Genomic DNA, 24793 nt, shown 5'->3' with positions numbered 1-24793 from the left:
ACCAGCATGAACCCTTAAAAGACTGCATTTGTCCCAGAGAACCACAAGCAGGAAACACATTGCTAAGTGTTTGGATTCCAAGGCTCAAGGCCAGTGAGCTGTATGTACACCTGTTTCAAGGCTGCTGGCAAAAATTTTGATTAAGTACAAATTCATTAACGATGGCAATGTGCAGTTCAGGTAGCATAAGTTTTTTGAAGAAAAGCAAAATAGGGTAAAAAAATTATGACTGTGTATCAAGAAAATGGGGTCTAAAGAAAGAAACATCACTTTAAAAGTATTTATAGTTTCATACAAAACAATGCTGAAAGCAAAGCTGCACAAATCGGAAATAACTCTAGAATGAAGAGAAGTAAAATTGAAATGTCGGCTTGTTTTCAGCATTGTTTTACATGAAACCACATAAAAGAACACAGTTCTTCCTAACTATAATTATGGAAGAATAAAGGATGTACCTGTAACTATGTATACACTGCAATTCTAGTTGAGGCTTGCTCCTATTGAAGACTGCGGCAAAGATCACAATTAGGCATCAAATATATTTGAAGGGATATTACTGATTACTAAACACTGCACAGTGATAATTACCTTCAGAGTCAGAAGAAAGCCAAGATAAGACTTGTCATCAGAAAGTGAGTAAATTGAACAGAAGGGACCAAAAGCTAGAGAAGACTAACTAAAGATAGTATTAGAAAGAACCATGAGGAATACTCAGGCAAATTAAATGAGCAACACTGCTGTACAGGAAATTAAGCTATATAAAGTAATGCTCATCATATAATGATAAATTAATGTTTTTAATTACTGCAGCTCAAAACAACCCAAGGGATTTTTGATGATAACTCTTGCTTTTGGCTCATTTCAAAAAGGCAAATAAGATTCTAAGATAAGCAACAGTATGAACAATACAGAAAACATAATTTTAGAGATCAAAAGAACTTTCCTTTGCACTACTATCTTTTCCAAGAAAATATATTATTCTGCATGCCTCCAGAGACAAGGAGGAATATTCCTGAAATTGGGTGAATGAGAATAGGCATTATCTAAGACACTGTGAATTAAGAAAAATCTCAAACCACCTTCCCTTCCCAAACCACCCACACAAAGTATCTTGCTCAATTAAGGGCAGCACTTGATCTTTGTCCCTCTGCTAACACTGGGTCACCATTTAAAACCAGGATCTTCGGCATGACACACAAAGGTAGACAGAGCTTGATCTGTTTAAAAGCATCTGTCTGTGAACATTCCTCTTGGCTTCAATCCCAGAAAGAACAATCAAAGTTGGCAGCTGTTCTAGGAACAGGTAGTTCCTCTTCTGGAATTCTCTGCAGACAATGCCTTTCCCCTCTCTCTCTAGAGTCTCAGTTAAGGTAAAATAATCACACGTAACACACACTCAGGGAAGTCTGAAGACACTCAATATTAAATTAAAAATATCAGGAGTGCTCAAGTTGGAAGAACAATCTCAATGTTCACTTCTAGATCTAAATACATTTAATATATTTGGATACTCACTGTCATATTCATCCTGTTTCAAGAGCTATACTTTTGAAGAAAAGTTACCATTTCCCTGTATGATTTAATCTTTGACTCAAGTGAAAAATTTAGTTTGATTTACTTAAGTTTAATTTTGGAAGTGGAAAACCACTACAGTAAGCCTTCACGCAACAAGCTGTTTGCCCTGTTTTAAGAATATCCAAGAGTGACTTCTCTCATGTGCAGGCTTTTTAATACTGTCCTCTGCGACATATAGAAGCGCAGTCAACAGGGATTGTAGTTTGCCTTGTTAATGAAAATAATTAAATATTTTATTCAGGCTGACAGCAGAGTCAAATATTACGGTCTGTTGTGCAGGAAACTCAGGGACCTGGAAGTCTCCAGAGGAGCCTTATCATCTTTTAAGTGTTGACTTCAGTTTCATAATAGACACCTTCCAAGCATTTTTAAGCTCTACAGTGACTGAATGTGACTTATAATTAAGCAGGAAGCTGAACAGCTTTGTCAAGGACTAATTCTATCTGCACACAGGTAAAGAGCTATTAAAAATAGTTATTGGCAACAGGCATTCAATATTGATACTTTACGAATACACTTATCCATTCAGTGATCATCACTGTTGAACACTTGGCAGGAGGGTTTGAGACTACCAAAAGACCACTAGAGATTAGTTCCCAGTGAAGGGTGGTTTAAAGCACTGGAAAGTGTTCTACAGATAGCCTAAGTTCTTTCCTAACTTTGCAGACCACAAAGGTTGAATGTGTAAGATTTTACTAATGTTAAATTATGCCTTTTCTCTTGTATGGAATAAATAAAATTTATTAGTAAAATAGACAAAATTGCACGATCAACAATGAAATTGCAAAATTCAACAGGAAAGGCAAAACATAAGGCAGGTTTAAAATTAGCTACATATTATGATCTTTCATTCTCTACAGTGAAATGATGTGATGAGCTTTTCACAATGAGGTATATTTTGCTTTTAAAACCAAAATCCAATCAGCATTCTTACATTATGAAGCAGATCTAGAGTAACAAATACTCATCCAGAACAGTAATTAAATCTCCACTGTGAAAAATGCTCTCCATAGCATTCAAGACAGCACTTATATAAAAAGGTGGGTTTTACTTTTCATCTCTATCTTGTTAGCTTCTTCAGTAGACAGGTAATATTTACTAAATGTTTTGTCTAATTCCTAATGCTACTGCTCCGATTTATTTCTTTAGCCTCTTTATACTTAGTTAGACTGAAATATTACAAAATGTAGTTAGACCCTCACTGAGACCATCAAAATTTTCAACTGATAGGACTTGGAGACAATCTTACTGTTCAGTGGCTTCTGGGCATCTGCATTCCCTTCTGCTTCAAATCCTGAGGGCTGGTCTTCTACCTTTACAGCTGTGTTTTTTGACCTTGTCCTGTCATCTTCATCTTCACTGTCTGCTGTGTAAAGACTTCGATCTGTAAATGGACGTCTCTCATCTCTTCTCACAAGAAAAGAAAAGAAGTCAGTTTTTACTCTTAAAAACATGAAGCAACTGTTTTCCTTTCATTATTTACAACACACTCTTAAGATATAACAGTAATATTCTCTTATGCTCATCTTTTCATTCTGAATTGTAGATATTCCCATTTACTTCCTATACAACTGTAATTTCTATAAAGATCCAAAGTTTAACACCAGAGTACTTTAAATGAGAAGCACTCTTACATATGGATACAAAACAACTTTTTCTACTTTGAAGCATTCCCTTCAGTACAGACCCCTGTGCAAGTGAATGAAATGCTGTAACAAAGGACCATACAAAGCCTCTTCATTCCCTAACTGTGGCTCCACTAGGGGACAGCAGACACAGACATTCCTTCTGTATTCCTAACCAGACTCTTACTGGTAAGAACTTATGAGCTCTACAAACAGAAATATTAACAATTAGCATACTCCAGACCATAATGACCAGGAAAAAGTATCCACAAGCAATCCTTAATACCTAATTATTCTTCCATTTGACAGCAGAAGGCGAAGATCATTGTCTTTTGTTCTCCATTCAGGTACTGTAGAAGAGGGCTGAAAGGGCTTGTTAAACCTCCCGTTCAGTTTTGAGCTTGTGATATCCTAAAGAAGTAAAAGCAATTTTGCTTATTTTTTTTCTTCCTATGAACTCAATTGGTTTTTTCTGCACTCTATAAAAGATTAAATTCACTACTAGGATGGTTACCACCTGGATAATTAACTGAAAAAAAGCTCAGACAAAACACGTTTGGATGCAAAGCACTTCAGGAGATGACTGCATCTTCTCCTTTCTTGAATCATCTATACTCTCCTGAAGCACTTGAAACAAATACAACTTTCCTATAATACTCCTTTTATGTTTCCTTTGGAGAAATACCAATAGACTTAAGCAAGCCAGAAGCTGGGCTTGGAACTGCTACAGCAACTCCTGGATTGGGTATGTGCTCCCTGATAGTAATATCTCAGAACTGATTTAAAGGACAGCAAGATATCAATAACAGAAAGAAACTTGCCTTAAGCAGAACTTCCTTAGCTCAAAGCAATTTACATTTGACATATACTCGGAACCAATCCGTATCGCATATGACAAAGAGATCTAGTCTGTATTCTTACACATCTTAAAACCATTTTCTTTTCAACAGAGATTATAAAACTACTCTGATTTTGTTTTTCCTTGCGCATAACTCAATACTTGCCTCTTCCCACGGTGACATCTCCAGCCTTTTCAGTACCTCCCTAGTGTGGAGTTCCAGGATGTCCAGATTAGAAGGAGTTTTGGTAGCATGGTCTCGCAGCTTCCTCACCCTTCGTCTGGAGTGGTGAGGGGAAGCTGTTTCATGTGAAGATCGTGAAGTTGGAGACACACCAAGAATTCCCTGAGTTTTAACTAATTTGCTGTTTTCCTCCTGTAATTAAAAGCACTTTTCAGAATAGTCTCAGAGGAATAAATCCACATATTTAAGTACTACTTCTTATTCATCTAATTAAAGGTAAATTAGGTATGAAAATTGTTAGACCTTTTGGAGAAGTAACTACACATTTCATTTGGATTTGATGTACAAAGTTTAGTTCTACTGCACCTCTTTCTCATTTAAGGCTTTTATGCTATTCCACAAGAGTAGTGCCACCAGAACATATGGTTTTATTCACGAAGGCAGCACAGGGTAGACATGTATTGTACACAACAGATCACACCCCCTCAGACCCATCCATCTCTTCACATGGAAATGTGAGAATTTTTCAAGAATCAATAACCACTGAAGAATAAAGGAGCAAAACACTGGTATGGGAAAGCAACAACAACAACAACAACAACAAAAAAAAAAAAAAAAAAAAAAAGGGGGGGGGAAGGGAAACCCTCCCACACTCACTTGTAACACACAGCCACGAAACAAATGAGTGAGCAAGAGATGACAACTGGACCAGAACTAACTAAGTAGATAGAAGAATGGAATATGCACAGAATATCAAATTCAAGTCTTTAACAACACAGTAATAATAATTATTTTAAGTAGATATAAGTGACTACAATTTAGAAATAATAAACTACAAGTAATTTCACCATTAAAAAATAAAATTCAACAAAAAATACATAAAGCACCCATTATCCATTTTCTTTATCTGAAATACCCATAACTTAGTATTCCAAACAGATTTCCTCTTGATATTCTATTGTTAAATGAATGGTAAATAAATGAAAAGGTCAATCAGAAGCATAACTATGATGGAGTTCCCTGATTCAAAGATTTATTTTCTGAAGACCTACGTAGGGTTGCGTCTGTTCTTACCTCTACAGAACGAATCACTTTAGAGAGCTCTTTGATGAGATGCCCAGGCCTAATGTTGTCTGGAATTTCAAAGGCATGTTCTGTTACAAGCTATATACAAAGGGAGAAGAAAAGATACTTAAGTTTTGGGGTTTTTTTCCAGATAAAAACAGAAATAATGTGAAATAAACAAAACAAGGGGAAAAAAAATAAAAGAAAAACCAGATTCATTTCTGTAATAATGACCACAAATTACCAGGACTGATATACACAGGCAGTAGGTTCCAGTCCAAGCTTTAGTAGTCAGCAGATGTCCCTCATTGTCTCCAAGATTCCAAAGAAGAGGTAATACAAAGCCATAGTGACAACCACTTGATTTTTTTTACCCTCAGAACAGTAATCACCCTTTTTCCCTTTACCATGGTCAGTACAGAGCAATACTTCCAACATTTATTAGAGTCATGACTTTAAAAACACCTTAAGACTAAGGGAATTTCACCCTGACAAAATTTAATCTCAAGAATAATAAAGAGCAACCAAGATGCAAATTTTTAGACATCTTCCTGACATCCAATTCTTAAAAATTATGCTTAGCTTATTTAAAATCTAGCAGGTTGGAAAATGCAACTCAGAAAAAAACCCTATTCATTATAAAAAATGTAGGAAGTCATAAGAGTTTATGTTCCCTTTAATCCTCTGAAACCATATCAAGAGACAGATTTCATATATATACACACACAACAAAAGTCCAAACATTCTATAGTTAGATCCAGCAAAAAATATTTTGTATGCAGTTTAAATGTCCATTTAGAACACTTTTAGTTAGAATTAAACAGATAAAACATCACTTAACACACAGGCTAGAATGAGAGACATGAATTCCTGTCATCAACTACTTAAATGAAAAACATCCCAAACACTTTCAGCTACCCACATTTCAAAAATAAGATTCAGCAGCAAAATTATCGCTAGAAGCAATTCAATACTGTATGTGCATTTCATTGAACCTGACTTCCTCTCAATCATTAAAACAAATGCTTTCTTCCCCTCCCAAAAAAGCTCAACACCAACATATAATCATGGTATGATTATTCATTTCAGTGCCCCTAATTCTACAGGGAAGATTAAATCAGCTGCTATTATTTACCACTGTTCATTCTTTGAATGTATCACACCTCTACACATTCACCCTGGAGAAAACAGCAGCTCTGTCACTAAACTGTACAATTTTTCCATCAAGTTATTGGTCATTTTAGGACCATTCAATCCTTCCTACTTCACTGTCTCAAAAAGAGATGAGTTTGAAATTCTCTAGAAAATGGCACAAAAGAATCCTCTAAGATAATTCACCTATGAATTATGAATTCACCTCTGTTGAAAGACATACCCCATTACACAAATGTGAAAGCTCGTGAGAGGGGTTCTCATTTGAGGAGCATGTATTTGCCATTTTTCAGGAACTGTCTGAAATCCTCAGCATGAACAGATCAAACTGCAATGCACAAAGCTCCTCCTGTCCTCACCTGCCTTCAGCTCCAAACCTATCATAGCAGAACTGGCTCAAGGATGAGGCAGTAGCCAGAACAGATGGATGCAAGGTATGAAACATGACAACTGGTGGACAGCAGGCAACACTGGCTAAATCTCTGATGCTCTGCACTTCCCTCACAATGGGTGTGTCTGCTCATCCAGTGGTTTAGGAATACTCAAAGGTCTCATTATTAAGCATTCAGAATGCAGCAAGTGCAATTGATTTTTCTTCCACAGAGAAGTAGAGTATGTATCACAATCCACATGAATCACAATACTTAATGACCTACTAGACAGTACACAAATGCTACAATACTACACTACAGCAATCTAGAAAAAAGGAATGCTAATCCAATTTCAAATCAAAATAAGGATTTATATAGGCTATGTTTGATCTCAGTTCAGTAGCCTGATCACTTGGCTTGGTTATTATCCATGCCACAGATGCAGAGATGGCTTGGATTTACATGTGGTTCAACAGTTTAAGCCCAACATCTTGGGAACACTGCAACACTGCTTGCTAACAAGCCTTCATCCAGAGCAGCAGAGACCAAGAGACACTGGAGAACCAACTCAGAGGGCCAGCAGAGTTTCATCTGGGATCAGTAATGTTACACAGGCTGGACCCCAGCACATTCCACACATAAAAAACACTTCTACATTTGCACCTCATGTTCTCTTCCATGTTGCTCATACTGTTGGATGCAGCATTGTGCAATTATCATACATAATATCATACATACATGTTGCATAGTAAGTTCTCCTACAAGTAGAATTTGTGGGCAGAAAGAGCAGAGAGATCTCAAAGAGCCAGCTCAAGTCTGGCATGCAACAAGGCAATATCACAGGCAGCAACAAACTAGAATTAATATCCTCAGTCAGAATCAAACTGCATGTCAGTGAACAGCACTTCCCAGGAGCACTGGTTCCAAGAGGGCTTATTAGCATAGGCACATGAAAAAACACATAGAGATAGACCAGACCCAGCTCTGTGCCAAAACAAACAAGCTTTCCTGGAGAAAAGAGCATCAGCAAAGCCAGCCCTGATGGCATACTTATGATTTTACAAGGGTCAATCAATGCTGAGCAAGGAGAGTATTCAACTGAAATTAATTAATATTCCTCAATCTGAATCGAAACTGACTCTTCAGCAGGTGTAGCTGAAATGTGCTTTCCACACCACTGATATGAATGAAAAACGAAATATACCATGGCATTCCATCCCTCCACTGCCTCACAGTAGGATTAATTGACTGTATAAACACATTTCTTAAAAATGCCCCACCTTATTACCTTATCCTCTGGCCTTCTTATCCCATCCTGAGGTAAAGCAAGAGTCTACTTCAATCAGTTATAATACTTGAGCTCATTAAATAGCCTAATAGACTTGGAATAATCATGGAATCATGATTATTGGAATGTAAGTCTTGATGAGTCTTGATGCCAAAATCCAATATAAACTTCACCCTAGCTATGGAAACATCAGTTTTTATTTTTTTATGAAGTTTATAAGTCACAGCATTGTTCAGTGACTAATCATGGAATATAAAATTGTCATTGTGATTCTTCCTCAAATCAGCGGTACATACTTTCAATAGACTTTTTCAGTACTCATTAACAAATAAAAATAATCTTAGACTTTTAAAGGGCATAGACGTTCACTTCGTTCTAAATGAAAAAAGAGCTCACCAAAATAGCAAACAAAATCACTTATACGTACTTCTTTTTTCATCCATAATTTTAAAGCAGTAAGTAAAGCCTTCACTCCTTGCACTAAATAGCTTGGAGGCTGGAAACCATCTTCCCTCAGTTCTAAAAAGGATACAGAAACCAATTTAGAAACACATCAAGAGAGAAAATAAAATGATACCTACTATTCATCCAATAAAGTTGACATTGTACAACAGCACAGTAAAGGAAAAATTTTGCAAGCAAATAAAACATGGCATCCTACATTTATGCGCATACTGTAACAAGAATGACCACGAAGAAAACAAATCCAACCCTAGAGTGCTTCTACATAAAACCTTCTTTTTTTAACTTATTCTTATATGAATTAGGGTAAGTTTACAACATACTAAAGGTCATTTAGGGAAAAAGAACCCAGATCTAAAATACAGAACAAGAAATAACATATTTGAAGAAAGAAAACACTTTCATTTAATTGAGAAATATTTTTGTGAAAGGGGACCAGCAGGATGTGGGACGTAACTCTAAATTAGAATTTGCATTGCTTGTCCCCTTACATATGCAAATGGCTCACACTATCATACTTCCACTTCCCAAACATTTTTTGTCACCCTTCCAATTATCACAGCTCTCCCTCACATGATTTACATCATTTTTCCTCCCAAAATCAGAAGGACAGGGGGTGGAAACCACTCTGCTTCAGAAGCTTCTCTTCTTAGGGAAGCTGGTGTTCCCAACTGATTGCAATTCTTTTTTATTCTCTCTTTTGCTTCATAGGGGTAAAAAAAAAGAAGGGAAAAGAGAAATCCTCCATAAACAGCCAAAAGTGGATTAAAACCTCTCCTCATGTTCTTGACAAATATTTCCACTTGCCAATAGCAAATGGATCAACACTAGAATCATTTGGCTCATTTTATTCCCTTAAAAGAATATACTAATAAAACACCATTCTTATGGATTATGTATTAGGAAGCTGGCAGAAAAAGTAAGGTTCTATGAGTAAACAGCTGCTCTTCTCTCAAAGGCCTCCTACTTGTTAAAGGGTATGACAGGTACTGGCAGCAGCAACCTTCTTGCCCATTAGCTGACTCCATTGATAAAATTTTAAGAATACAATGGAGTACCACAGGCTGAATTTTCTAGATGCAATAGAAATAATTGCATGAACAAAAAGCAAAAAGTAACTCAAATTAATGAATACAGCATACATGAACAGCAGCATACATATTTTGAAACCCCAAGAATTAAAAAAAATATTTAGGTGAATGCAATAATACTTATCATGAACACTTTCTGCCAAAGAAGAGTCAGATTCAAAATGTTTGTGACCCTGTTACCATTTTACAAAATGAAGCAGAAAGACATGCTTTGTTGATTTTGCTTACTGACCTGAATTTCATAAAAAGTACTGCTAACAGCTGGACATCACCATTACCCCACAAAACTGAGCTGGCCTCATCCTTTATTCATAAAACAATGGATATTGACTAGCCAACACCTAATTCATGAGTCTTGATGCCAAAATCCAATATAAACTTCACGTTAGCCATGGAAACATCAGGTTTTATTTTTTATTATGTTTATAGGCCATAGTGTTGGTCAGTGACAAAACATCTACTAAACCAAAGATTAAACATAACAGGAGAATAAGCTTCAAAGCCCTTCCCTAAGACACAAGCCACAAGAAGCTCCTAGCCTCTGCATTCAGGCAGTCATGGGATAAAAAGGGGTGAGGGTAGAGTGGGGTGAACAGAGACAGCTTATAGTTAGCTAGACCTTACAGAAACATACGTGTGCTTTTCCAGCAGGAACACAGTTCCTATGGCTTCTGATTAATTTTTAAACATTAAATATGCATGAATAAGACAAACCAAAGCAAGCTTTCAAGACAAAAATACTCCTTTTGGAAGGAAAAGTTTTCTGCAAGTTTGTTCTGTTTGGTAAAATTTCTGAGTTGCTCTGGGGTCACTGTGAGACTTTAAATGCTCTTTTAGGAATCAAGGGCTGTTCAATGCTTTAATTTGGTCTAAGGAGAAGAGATAATCTTCAATAACCTGTACAGTTTCCACATTAGGAAAAGTTACGTGGGATTCAGATCTATTCCAAAACAGAAATTGAATTAAGCAGCCTCATCTGAAGGTTGACTTTTGTCCTTTGAAATGCATTGTATTATTAAGACTAGACAGAGCAGGCAGAGGGCAAGATACTTGAGGAAGAAAGGTGAAATCAGATAGGCACTCTCTCAAACACAACATATACATGGCTATGATTATAGCAATTAAAGAATGGGTGAGGAATTTTGGATAAAATATACATGGGTATTATTATAGCAATTAAGGAATGGGTGAGGAATCTTAACAGCAACTCTTTAAGAACTGGAGGCTGTTGAGATACTTCTTGGATAAACACTGATATAAGTGATTTGATACAGCTCATAGGAACTGATGCACCTTTCCTTCAAAAGCCCTCACAGACATCTTTCCTTCCACAACCAGGAGCAGAGGACAGCAGGCACTGTGACTGGAAAGGTCAAAGAAAATTGCAGAAGTTCAAAAAAAACTTCTATGTTTAGCTGTGAAGCCACCAAGAAGGAACTCATGGATATAAGTTAGTGGGATAATTTCATATAACTATTTGCTTAAAGTAAAGGCTATCAAAAGATATTCAGAGATCTTAAATGATATAAAAGAAGCCTGGGAGAAAAAGCAGATGCCATTGTCCATTATCACTTAACAGACAATTATAAAAGCAGATACATGTGCATCTCTTAAAATAAAACAGGCATTACCTTTTAATGTTTCCAGTAAGTTTTTGGCCACAAACCAACAGATGGCTTCAAAGAAAGGAAATTTGAAGAGATCTGGGGTTTTTAGCCTCTTCTCCATTTCATAACACCTGAATGAATGCAAATATTACAAAACATTAATGTTTTAATTATCAAATTCATTATTCAACTATGTAATCATTCAAATTGACACAATGTCCAAAATAAAATGAAATAAAATAACCATGGCCATGATAAATAAAAGAAGTCAAGTACCACATAGTTAAACCCCAACAAGACCACAGACAAGATTGAACTCTGGTCTCATTCAGGCTCTGACCTTATCAAGTTTGACTGCGGGCACTTCTAAGAATAAAGTTGGACTTCATAAAACTAGGATACAAACCCAATGTGTGATCTTTTAACAGATGGAATTTTATCGGGATTCCACTGTAATAAATAAAAACAATATGTTTAGAAGACAGCTCCACATCTTGGACAAAAACTAAATACAGCTGCCCTTAGAGCAATGCTGACTTGAGGATGCTCATTTCAACTCAGTGTCACACACCTGGGCTTGCTTAGTTTTGTTTTACTCACTTATACTAATCTCCAAAGTAGAAATTTTTCTTTGTTTTTTCCTCCTTTTAGTCACTTAAATTCTTGCACAGCCTTCATTTTGCTCTTGAAACAAACTTTGCAGAAGTAAAAAAAGAGAACGTGCTTGATACACTCTAACTGAAAATGCCACTATTGTCTGTGAGAGAGCCTGTACCAATTTGATCCTGGTTAAGTGCAGGAAGAAAAATCTCTATGAAAAAAATATCCTACTTACTGGGGAACAAGTACAGGAAGAGCTGAGACTAACCTGAGCTGCATGCCAATGTTGAGGTTGTGCAAAAAGTTTCCTCCAAAAGCCATACAATCCTGAGATGTGAGCACAGCGTGAATCCAGCCTGAAATGACAGATTGTGAAACTTAATACATACATATATTCTAAGACTGTTCTTAAATATGCATGTAAGTAAAAATGCTGTTCCTGGAAGAAAAAAAGCAAACAGATCTGTATTCTGTGCTAGAAACAAGTAATCTAAATTTTACTAACATGTAAACCACAGTTTTTCAGAAATCTAATGGAACTGTAGGTTTCCAAAATAATTCTCTTCAAAACCCCCTCTGGGAGGGGGTGGTAAGGATGCAATGCCAACTTGTCAAGTAAAACTTCCAAAAGTTTTCACTCCAATCCACAAATATAAACAACTCAAGAATGGAAAAATATATTGAACAAAAGATCAAGTCATAAAAATAAAACAAAATTATATGTATTTCAGTATTTACAAGTTGCTTACAGTAACTGGGTTGTTTGCACAACATAATATCATTTAGCAATACTGAAGTTTCTCAAATAGGAATTCAGAAGCGGTCCCATAATTATTCTAAATACAGTCATTCCAAGTCAAGTGAAATTATGATCAGTTTAAAACCCAGTCTAGACATGCTATAAAGTTTGTCACATAATTGAAATATTGTCCTTATGAAATCCACTATTCAACATGGTAAAGCATGGCCAATGTTTTGCTATTGATCTAGCTAATTACTATAGGATAATTCCAACTAAGCACACAGAAGAATACATTACAAGAGCTGCCAGATTAAAAAGTGTTATTTGTGAAATTTACACCATGGAGCTTTAATGTAAGTGAACTACAAGGAGACTTTCTCTGTTGAGATCTCTCTTCTGATTTTGCATGCCTACAGATGCTCTTTGACACAACAAGATGAGTTGGCCAGACATTTGCACACTACTTCATGGTTTCACTAGGTGTAGACAAGATGGACAAACACAGGAAACTTCCCAGTTTGAGGAAAGATAAGACTGAATCACAAACAACTATATATTGCAAGCTAGCATTAAACCTATGCTCTAATTCAGCTAATAATGAGTACTTTTATGGCATACCTGCATCAACTTAAGATTTTAATTTTTTTACATACCTTCTTGTTATTTTTATGCTGCACTTTTGATCCAGATCTACATAATAAGGAATGAAAACTTTGTGTAGATCACACAGAATATCCTGAATAACATTTAAGTAACTCTAAAGAGCCTCCCATTAGATGTTATTCACCTACATGCAAGACTAATTTTAGATCAGAAAACTACTCTGAACATATTTCCACGATTATAAAATAATTATGACATCCACTAGCACCAGTGCAAGCAGAAACAGCAAGTGATTTTCACCAGAGACCAGGGATTATTTTTCAAAATCTTTACTCAGTCTTACAGAATTCCCCATTTTTTCAAACACCTATCCTGAAACCTAGTTTAATTTACGGGATCTTCTGCTGCACTCCATCATATGTATATGAATAAGTATGTGTGTATACACATACATGCACATGTGTATTTGAAAGTAACTTTTCATATGTAAACACATTGAAATACATGTACACATGAGAAATTATCATCTGATTATACTTTTCTTCATGGCCATATTACAGTGATAGCTCAGATTCAGCTGATTACTTAGAAAGCAGTAACTATTTTCTGTGAGTCACAATAAAGTTCTTCATTCATATATTAAACAAATATATCAAAAACAAATAAATTAATGTTTTCCTAGAGGTACACTACAACCTCTGAGTCACTCTGAATTAAGTAACAGATTGACCTAAATATAAAGTATTCCATCTTCCCACTAAAGTATGTTCAGGCAGTGTCTCACAAATGCAATCCACCAAGAGCTTAGATATAGCATATTAAAAAGGTGTTGTCTTGTGATTTAAAGGAAGCAAACAAACCAATCAGAACTTTTCACTGGAATACAAAAAATCCAGTTTTTATAATCCTGCTTTCTCTGTTCACAGATGTATGAACTTATATCCATGGACAATTAATGCTATTTCTTGTTGGAAATACATGGTTTTAAAAGCTCTGGCTGTTCAGGAATGTCAAGAGCACATAGAGGGCCTCGTCAGGTAGTACTTATTCTGCACAAGCTGTGAACTACAACAGTAAACACTGAACATCACAGGCACAGAGCTATGAGAGAAATGAAGTTGTCTAGAAAGTGCAGGATGAAATAACGTACTGATCATAATCTTCAAGGCTTCTTCAGAAACAGAATTGTACACCATTTTCCAGCTCCATGTATTTAAAGTTTTCTTTCCACCCGAACAAGAGAGGACAGCACCCATACAAACTTAAAATAATAAAATACTAAAAAGCATTTATAGGAATAGGTTGGATAAGCAAAAATACCAAAACCTGGCAGTCAAACAAAATATTGTTTGATTTATTAAAGACTTGTAAGGTTATGGTATTTGGGAATTTGTGTAGGGTGAGGTGCTTTGTTTGAAGGATTTTTTCTGTTTTTTATTCTATTATTAAAGAAGTTGAATTGTTTTGGCATTTCTCACAACAAAAGCAAAGCAAAAACCCCACCCAAAACTGTATTCTTAATACTCTAGCCTACAGCATAAGAAGTTTATGTGATGTTTTTGCAATAATTAGGCTTAGTAGGCCACACTATACTGAAATCTGTATTATAAAATTAGGGTAAGAATTCAGTCTGAATACTTAACAAATAGTGAACAATCTGCCCTTTATTAATTGGAACTACTTCCCTGATAATCAAAATCAACTTTCATTTGTTGCCTTCTAATTGGGTAACAAATGCCCTTTCATTCCCGGATAATCGTTATGACTGTCAGACAATCTTAAAAGCTCATTACTTGTTTTGAAAATCTAAATTTCTAATTTTTTTATTATTCTCTCTTATCCATAATTTTAGAGGATCCCAAATGTTGATAATGCAATTAATTATTTTAAGATTTTCATAATTCCTGGTAATTAAACTTGCTAAGTCCTAATACCAAGAGTAAAAACTTACCTGTTGGAACAAATAAAGTGTGTCCTTGCTTCACAACACACTTGTAACACTTGTCAACCTTGTCCCCAAAATATACTTCACTCTGGGTGACAGATGAACTCCAGGACTCATAGAGAGCTAAATTTTCATCAGTGGGCTTGATCAAATAGAATATCTTCTCACCCTATTAAACAAATATATCAAAAACAAATAAATTAATGTTTTCCTAGAGGTACACTACAACCTCTGAGTCACTCTGAATTAAGTAACAGATTGACCTAAATATAAAGTATTCCATCTTCCCACTAAAGTATGTTCAGGCAGTGTCTCACAAATGCAATCCACCAAGAGCTTAGATATAGCATATTAAAAAGGTGTTGTCTTGTGATTTAAAGGAAGCAAACAAACCAACCAGAACTTTTCACTGGAATACAAAAAATCCAGTTTTTATAAACAATTCATGATATGCACACGCCTACCAAAGGAGAAAACAAGTGGCTGAAACAACTTTGCCTCTTCTATGACATAAATATGGTCAAATTTGTGAGAATAAAAACTGAGTATGCCAGAGATTTTAATTCAATTATTTTTTTCCTGCTAAAACCCCACTATATCACCCAAAAGTTTCCTGAAGTGATCAGTCAACCAATTACAGTCTACAAGTCACCAACAGCATGCTAAAATAAAAGCATAAAAAGGCAACACCAGAAATCAGTAATTCACTTTAAAGCTCCTCCCTTAGCATTGCAAGCACAAGATTTCATGTGGGTGATAATGCCACAACAGAAGGCTGCGCACTGAATAACTTTTGTTTCACATGGTCATTGACATCCAAGGGGTGGCTGGGCATCGGAACAGGCTCCCCAGCAAAGTGGACACAGCACCAAGCCTGACAGAGCTCAAGAAGTGTTCAGACAGTGCTCTCAGGCACATTGGGTGACTCTTAGGATGTCCTGAACAGAGCCAGGAGTTGGACTCGATGATCCTCATGGGTTCTTTCCAACAGAGCATAATTCTGCGAGTCTGTAAATCAAGAAGCATTCATACCCAAAGAACGTGGTACCAAACTGATGTTCCTCCAAAATCAATATGAAAATCTGTATAGCTGTCCTGGACACCCATTAAGCAATACTTCTGAACAAAAGGCTTAGGGAAGACAGAATCATCTGGCCAATAATTTTCCACCCACGAAAGCTTTCTGGCAATGTCTGGTACTTCCACTAATTCAGACATCCTTTTAAAAAACAAACAAACAAAAAAGAACTGTTAATATAAGCAGGCGTAAGCACACCTCTTTTTAAATGACAGCTTCCTACAAAGACATTACTTATGAACTAATAAATATGTTTTATACCCACATTACATGACACTGGCTGTCTGCATAAAATACACCTCCTATTGTCTTTCCCACTACAAGCATTATATTCCTACACATATTGTTCAGCTTATTGAAAACCACTTCCTACATTCAAGGAATAGAAGTCAATACTCACTTTGTGTCTGAGAATTCCAGGCTGATCACATTCAATACTTTGGGTCGGTCAGGATTTGTGAAGTATTTAATGTAATTATGGAGCTTCATTTTACTGTCTGCTTGTCTTGCTACATCTATGACATCTATCACTTTGTCACCACCTGTGAAAAACAGGATGACTTTCTTAAGGCTATCACAGATAAAAGACATTTCAGGAATTTAAGAGAAAATTAGCTTTTTTCAGTCTTTATCAAAGCATTTCTGAAAAAAAACTCTGCTACTATCATTCTCTTGGAAGAGAGACAGATCATATAAACCTACTTTTTATTAGGTTTAACTTTAATTACTATAATCAGCTAAGGAGAGAACTGAAAGCACTCTAAAAATAAATCCTCTTTCCTGTGGTTAACCAAAAAGAAAGAGTAGTATAGAATGGCTGCATCTATTAAAAAAAAAAAAAAAAAAAAATTGGGTGTATGGCTGCAGTTGCCAGGAGCAGCATGGAGAAAGTTTTCAAGGCAGACAGATCTCTTCCTCACTTTTCCTATCAAGCATGAACAAACACCCTCCCACTTTCTTACATACATGTGCAACTTGCGAGCATACAGTAATTTCACTGAATAATCATGGGTGTGTTTCATTTCTGATGACAATAAAGGGGGGTTACACACCATGTGCTCTGAAGTGATACATTTGGAGAAGTAGACAAGCCAAGAGACCTTATAACACCACTAACCACCACTGTAACAGCAATTAGTTTACGTCCTTTTAGTTACACAATGGCCAAATTTGACACTTAATTTTGGAATGCTGGAAACATGCCTAGATGTACAATATAAACATATTCACTTAAAAACTGTAGGTTTGCATCATCTTGATAGATTCCAGCTGCAACAGTACTTATTCTGTTTTCTTCTTTTAATTTCAAAAATAGGAAGGTAAATCTGTGGCATTCCAAATTTTTCCCTGAACTGGAAAACTTGGCAGGTCAGGATGAGACAGTTAAGTTCCTATCTGAATCCAACGAGGCAGTAATCCAGAAAAAAAAAAGATTCAGAAATATCACCATGATAATTAATCTTTAAGGCAAAACCCACATTACTATTTATCATCACAACTGTGACAACACTGCATATTCTGGTGCCTCTGTAAAATACTGATGGACAGAAAACCTACTTTCAGCACACATCATTACCTCAGCTGATCATGAGAACACATTCAGACTCTCAGCTGTACCATGTGTTTCAGGAAATGTCCTGCTGCACTTAGCTCAGCCTCTGTCTGTACTGCACACACACATGAGGCTGGCACAATTACAGACTGCTAAGCGATCTGGTAAGAAAGAAGTGGTTTCTTGGGTAGCTTCTCCTGGCAAAGGATGCCCAGGAAGGAAATTTTTCAGGAAGATTTAATTCAGAAAGTCCAGTTTACTGAGTCCAAAACATCAAGTTTTGTCATAGCCTTACCAGTGATTAAACTTATTAATCATAAGAGTGATTAATTCAATTCCCATTATCCTTGGTTTACATGTAGCAGGAAAAAACTTCAGCATTCCACATATAGCTTGCACTGAAATTAACAGGCTTGAAAGTTGAGACATAAGGCTGAAGTCCTATCACACATCTACCAAATAGATACACAAATTAAAAAAAAAAAAAAGGAAGAAAAACCACTCCAAACCATAGCATTGATTTTACTCTCTCTTAGTCTTGAATTAAGAATAAATATTTAGCATTCTGGAGGCTCTTACAATCATGCAAATATTTATTTTAATTTACAGACAGGATAATTTTAGTAAGTACTCCAGAGTGACTCTTACCTACATAGCGTTCCACATCTAAAACAGAGAAAGTTGGTGGAGGAAGTCTGAGCCCCAGACCATCTAATTTAGGAACCATAATAGGAACATCAAACCCATGTTTCTCCAGATATCTCTGTGTTAACTGGCTTCCATGCATTTTCAAAATTACTTCATCAGCACTGGTGGAAAGAAAGGATGGAGTATTAGCAGAAAACCATCCTCCAAGCACTACTGATATAAAACAAGTCTCAGCTGGGGAGACTTGTTTTATCAGTTTTATCAATTTGGGGGAGGACAGATGCAATGGCTACATCTGAATCAAAAAGAAACACAGTATTGTTTTATAAAGCATTTAACTAAAAGACCAAGAAAACCTCAACAAGCAAAGAAATTTTTACTGGAATGCATTGCCTGGAAATTCAGTCCTTCTGTATGACTGAAGAGAGTAACTTTAAAGGATGGGGGAAAGGAATTCTCAGAGAAGGCATTAAAGTACATTATGCTAATAACAACCACCTCCTGCTCTAAAGAATTGTAACTCATTATGCTTCAGTTCAGGATCAAGTTCAGGATCAAAGTATAATTATGTTTCTCCACTTTCTTCTAAAGCATGCAAGAATAGTAAAGACTACCAGCTCATGTGAATGTTCCATGTTACTTGGAATGAAACTGAGAACTACTCCTAACTAAAGGAATAGACAGACAATATTCTGACAGCAAGAGCCAAACAAACAAAAGCAAAACCAAATAAAACAACCCACCCTAAAACTCAAAACCTCTCAGATCACCCTGCAGCAGTCCCAACAGACAATCCACCCCAGTGCAAAACTGAACAGGGGAAGCTACTGAATTAAAAGGCAAATGTATCCATCTGAAACAGGGATGCATGGCTAGAATACTGAAGAGGGAGGAAGCCATCCTCAACCTTCACAATGTGAAGCAGAGACACATCAGATGACATTTCATTGTGTTTTCCCACCAGAATATGTAAGGAAGGTTCTGTACCTTGGGAAAGAGCGAGCCCGCAGCTGTTTAACAAAGGTCCGTGTTCCAGCCTGCACTGGTTTGGAGCCATCATCTGGCTCTGTGTAGTCATGTCTGTGCCAGTTTCTCCTCTTCTTCACTACAAGTTTCAGAAGGATTAAACATGGAATTAGTTAAATCAGATGGCTCAGATTAGCAGTCATCCCATCAGTGAGACAGACATGCCTCAATCACATTACTGTGATTAATAACCTTGTATTTTTAATCAGGTGACACTCTACCCATTTCCAACAAATGAAATCTGCAAGACACAGTTACTCTCTGTACTTTTAGAGCTCCTTTTATGTGAGAATCTTGGTGCACACTATACACAAGCTAAGACTCCATATCCAGTCTAACACAAGTAAACAGCTGCAGCCTGAAAGCCATACAAACCCAAAATGTCAGCTACAAAACTAACAATCAAACTTGAATTTCTTAAAGCTCAGACTTTTTTTTTTTTAAAACAAACAAAAGAATGACACCTCTTGAATAGCCAGAGACATCATTTTACATATTCACGCAAGGTTACAAGACTTAATCCCACTGTGTTACTACACTCCATAAGCAAGCCCATACTCAGTCTAATAATTTTACTGCTATTCACTACCATTTCTACCGCTTATGTTATAGTTACAGTTTTGTGTGCAAACTGTTTTGGGCAGGTGTGACCTTTACAATACATGTAACAAAAGCACTGCACTCCAAAACATACAACTTCTTAACAGTTTGAAGCTTTAATGCGTTGCTATAGCATATTAATAAAAAACAAAGGATAATTTAAAGTTCTATTACAATTTTGTGCATCTGAAACTGATAGTTCAATAGTAGCAAAATTACATTTCTAACTGCTCATCATATTTAAAGGGCCAAGGAAATTGAAACACTAGACATTTTCATAAAAACTTGTTGCAATGATCTCCCCTATGACAAATGACAGATACCCAAATGAAAAAAAAAGTATGTGTAAAAAAAGTGTATGCACTTTCACAGAACCATAGGATAGTTTGGGGTGGAAGGGACATTAAAGATCATCTAGTTGCAACATTCTGGCATGAACCTTCCACTACCCCAGATTACTCAAGGCCCCGTCCAACCTGGCCTTGAACACTTCCAGGATACGACATCCGCCACTTCTCTGGGTAACCTGTGCCAGTGTTTCACCAATCTCACAGTAAATAATATCTCCTTTAATCTAAATCTACTCTCTTTCAGCTTAAAGCCATCACCCATTGTCCTATCACTAAAGACCTCAGTAAAAAGTCATCTTATTTCTTAAAAACCCCCTTTACACATTGGAAAGTTGTTCTATAAAACATAGTAAGTTGTATGTAGTCTCCCCACTTGAATTTTTTGATCTTGAGTGAAGGAGAAGACAAAGTGACTTATGATATTGTGGTTAACTTAACTGCCTGTCTTCAAATTTTCATAATTTTATAACAAATCATTTCATAATGGATATTTCATTGATTTGGCTTCCTCAACCACTCATTTTTCATCTCCATTTATAAAGAACACAAGCTTACAGCCTAGAACGGAAGCCCTTGGTTGTATCATCTGTTTGCTAGTAAACTGCTCTTTGGAGCACTTCCCCCCTATACAAACAAACCTCTATTTCTCATCCTCAAACTCCCGACAGGCTGAAAAGCCCTATTTAATCATCAAGAGGTTACTCTGCAAAAGGGACCACCATCTCACCATTTGGGAAATAAACTCCAAGAGTGCTGCAAATCTTACCTTTATCACTTACTAAACTAAGAAACACACTAAGGGCCTCATAATTTTAAGGCTGCATTTCAGTTTTTACTAAAAAAGCCAAACTTTGCTCCATAGCTAGACAGCTGCTACTGGAAAACTGCCCCAAGAAGATTTACTGACACCAGATCTATAATTTAACTACTAATATTAAACAGAAATTTAGTTGCATATGCTGAGGAAACTCAGAAGAGGAAAAAGCTGATGTTATTTGTCAACACAAATAGTGTTTTACAGCTGTCTGCCAAACAGCCCGAAATACAACATCCAGCAAAACCACTGCATTAATACAAATTTTAACTTAATGGAAGAGCTCATTCTTAAATTTACCTAACCAATGATCCACCCAAAATATAAAAAAAGCACTAGCAATATTGAAAACACAGCTCACTGTAATAGGAAGCTGAGGATGTATGAGGAACGGGAAAATAGTTTCTAAAGAAGAAAAAAAAAATTGCCGCTTCTCCAGATAAAACAGTTGGTTATACAGGAACAATGGACATTTACAGCCATTACACATAAGAGGGAATAATTCCTATTGGTGTGCTGTTTCCCACAGACATGACAACATGGACCCTTTACACAATTTTTAAGAGAATAAACTGACATTTATAGATCTTTGCAAACCTGAAAACCAGTGCTGCTTAATGAGCCAACTATCCAAATACTATAAAACTTCATAAATAATGAAGACAGGTTTATTAAGTTTTCAAAGCTATTTTCTCAGTCATAAATAATAATGCAAGAAATTAGTGGCTAATACTAATTTTCAACAGAGTAGTTTCCCATAAATTCACTGCTGTTACAACAGCTCATTTAATTTGTAAGACGATACAGCTGCTTAAGAGACTTTATAGCACAGATACACTTTTTAAAGTCTCTTTCCAACACTTACAAATTAGAAAATAAAACCATTATTTTGCTTGTCCTTGGCAATGTACATCATCCTTTCATAAGGGAACACTAAAGAAGAGGAAACAGTAATGAAAACTTCCTCTGCTTACACATCCCTTCATTTTAGAGTTTTTTAACCCCTTAAGATATTACAAAAATAATTGCAAAAAACCTCATTTTATCTGAATGGATACTAATACTCAAATTAAGGAAGATGCCAGTGTTCCCCTTGGTGCTTATAAAAACTGAGGCAAAACCTGCTGTGACAACACTAAGAACTACACAAGACAGTTGCAGGGAGGGTGAGAATAAGAAGAGTGTGCTGGAAGTTTACATGAAAATTAAATGGAAAGATTACTTTTCCTTTTTATATTACATCCCTCCTACACTCAAAACAACGGGCCAATAACTCTTCCCTGCCTTCTCCCACTACTGGACCGTTTCCCACAGAGATCATCATCTGCTAGACTTCAAATGGAGACCATCAAGAGGTGTACACATGTACAATGAGGCCCCAGGTCCTGGAAGAGGTACTGGAGATTCCCAGTGGCCAAAAAGGCAGGAGAAATGTTGGCACAGGAAGACTGCAAGATTTTAAGGAGCAGACAGTAAATCACAGAATATACCCTGCCAAGGCCTGGTCTAACATCTCATTCTCAGCTCAGACCAAGCATGGGCATTAAAACTACAAACAAAAATATATTGGTTGGACGGTATTTATGGGATTGAGAAGGCATAATCAGATGCAGAAAGTCATGTCCTGACAACTACAGCCTTATTAGCATTTACTGAACATTGTGCTTTCTCAAAGCTCGGGACACCACAAGCTGGTGACACATCTGACTCATAGCATTCATGCAAATAGAGCATTTTTAGACTCAAGGATCACTGAGAAAACTTTGAAACTAACAAAATTAATATGAATACTCTAAATCAAATAATCTTTTAAAAAACACCGTCCACCATATATTACTATTTTTTTAAATTTTTCTCTTTTTAAATGATTTATGATTCTAGGATTCACTGTTTAGCATTTTATACACACAACTGCTTGCTAAAGGTCTTGTAAAATTGTTCTTTCAAGTTTTTTTTCTTAAATACATGGAGAAATTTATTTATTAATTTCATCTTTCCATCTAACTATGCATAGCTTTCTTTTCATTACTGTAACTTTTACACAAATAATTTTGTAGGATAATGAAAATAACCATCTATTTGTACTGTAAAGTATGTGTTTCTTGTATATTTTAAGTAAATTTTTTGCACTACCTTATTTGATTACATATTCTGTAGAAACCACAGATATACTTGCCTCTTCAACAGCTGAATTTTTGTCTCTTAAAATTCTTTGGCAAAGTCATTTCAGACCATGAAGGTGTAAATTAGAATGCTTTTTTTTACTTACATATATAATTTCATATGACTAAAGTACTCTGGAATCTTTCTGCATGACATGAAGTCATGAGACATTATCAGTCTCTTTAAAAACTGAAGGAAGTAGAGCCCAAACCACAAACTACCATAGATTTGATACTGACAGCTGAGAACAATTAATGAAATTCAATGTGAAGACATATTTAATTATATCACCTCTGTCTGGGCTGGTAACTGACATATCTGAAGCTTTTACTAAATCTAGATTATCTACACACTTGAGGCAATATGCAATAACAAGGATAATTTTTTACACAGATTCTTGTCTTTTTGAAAAGACTTCCAAAACAAAAATCCCTCTTGTCGCACTGTCTAATTGCTGCAGATGAGACAGCACTTACATTACAGGAAAGGTAGTTTACAGGCATCAGGGTGAAGCAGACTAGTTCTCACTAATAAAGAAAAGAAGTTTCAAATTTACAAGTTTATTATTTTGAAAAGTCTCATATGATCTCTTGTCTACTCCTCTTCCTAGTCCCTCTATTCCACAGAAAAAAAAAAAAAGAGACAGAAGTTAAGGGGAAAAATGGCTGTTGTGTGTATTCTGATTTATAAGACAAACATGCAGATTTTGAACCAAAAATGACCACTGGAGTACTAAAAACTACAAGCACAAAAGCCAGTATTTATCTTACCTTTTAGCTGACAGACCATGAACTCATATATTAGGGAAGTACATATCATGCAACATGTATTAATTAAATCACCAATTGATGCTTAATCACTTTGTTCATACTCTACAAGACTATCACTGAGTGAGGTTTTAAACTTATTTCTAAATGTAAAGGAAATTCAAATTTGAAAATATTAATCTTAAGTCAGCATTAACTATAAAACATTATCTGGTGTCTTCAACAGGAAAAAAACAAATAAAACAAATAAACAACAAAAACACCAAATAAACAAAACAATCAAAAATAAAAACAAAACAAAAACACAACAGACAACAAAATCCACAAACAAACCTGCATTAGAAAACACAAATAACCATGGCTCAATGCCCACCCAGGAGGGTGAAGACACATTTCTTAGAAATACTTTTCAGGTCTGAATGTAGAAATTTAATTCACGGTTGGAAAAGTGAAATTTATTTTTAGATTTTTTACAACCCTGTTTCATTTGAGAAGGGGAGACATGGAGGAAAATCTAGGGAGTTGGATAAACCAGTATCCTTTCAGTGGTTACCAAAAGAAAATCTGTTCCATTTTTCCACTGCAAATCTCTACAGCAAATTTATCTACTGAAAGTAGAACCCAAGAGATGTGTCTTTTTGCTCTGT

At 35.9% G+C, this 24793-nt stretch overlaps 1 protein-coding gene across 2 annotated transcripts in view; it reads right to left on the bottom strand.

Annotated features, from left to right (window-relative positions):
* Nucleotides 1–24793, bottom strand: part of KDM7A (lysine demethylase 7A) — a 60206-nt gene that overhangs the window by 8591 nt on the left and 26822 nt on the right. For both annotated transcript variants that reach the window (XM_030263332.4, XM_030263333.4), the window contains exons 3-14: nt 19414–19531; nt 18427–18587; nt 16627–16768; nt 16181–16367; nt 15155–15317; nt 12127–12214; nt 11283–11389; nt 8526–8617; nt 5297–5386; nt 4205–4414; nt 3487–3611; nt 2825–2982 (exon numbers count right to left, since the gene is read on the bottom strand). In XM_030263332.4, coding sequence (XP_030119192.3) covers nt 2825–2982; nt 3487–3611; nt 4205–4414; nt 5297–5386; nt 8526–8617; nt 11283–11389; nt 12127–12214; nt 15155–15317; nt 16181–16367; nt 16627–16768; nt 18427–18587; nt 19414–19531 — 1641 coding nt within the window. The remainder of the gene's footprint in view (nt 1–2824; nt 2983–3486; nt 3612–4204; nt 4415–5296; nt 5387–8525; nt 8618–11282; nt 11390–12126; nt 12215–15154; nt 15318–16180; nt 16368–16626; nt 16769–18426; nt 18588–19413; nt 19532–24793) is intronic.

The sequence above is a fragment of the Taeniopygia guttata genome, chromosome 1A, assembly GCF_048771995.1.
Source record: "Taeniopygia guttata chromosome 1A, bTaeGut7.mat, whole genome shotgun sequence".
NCBI classification, from domain to species: Eukaryota; Metazoa; Chordata; class Aves; order Passeriformes; family Estrildidae; genus Taeniopygia; species Taeniopygia guttata.
Note: the sequence above shows the minus strand (reverse complement) of the source record. Positions and strands in the feature narration are given on the sequence as shown.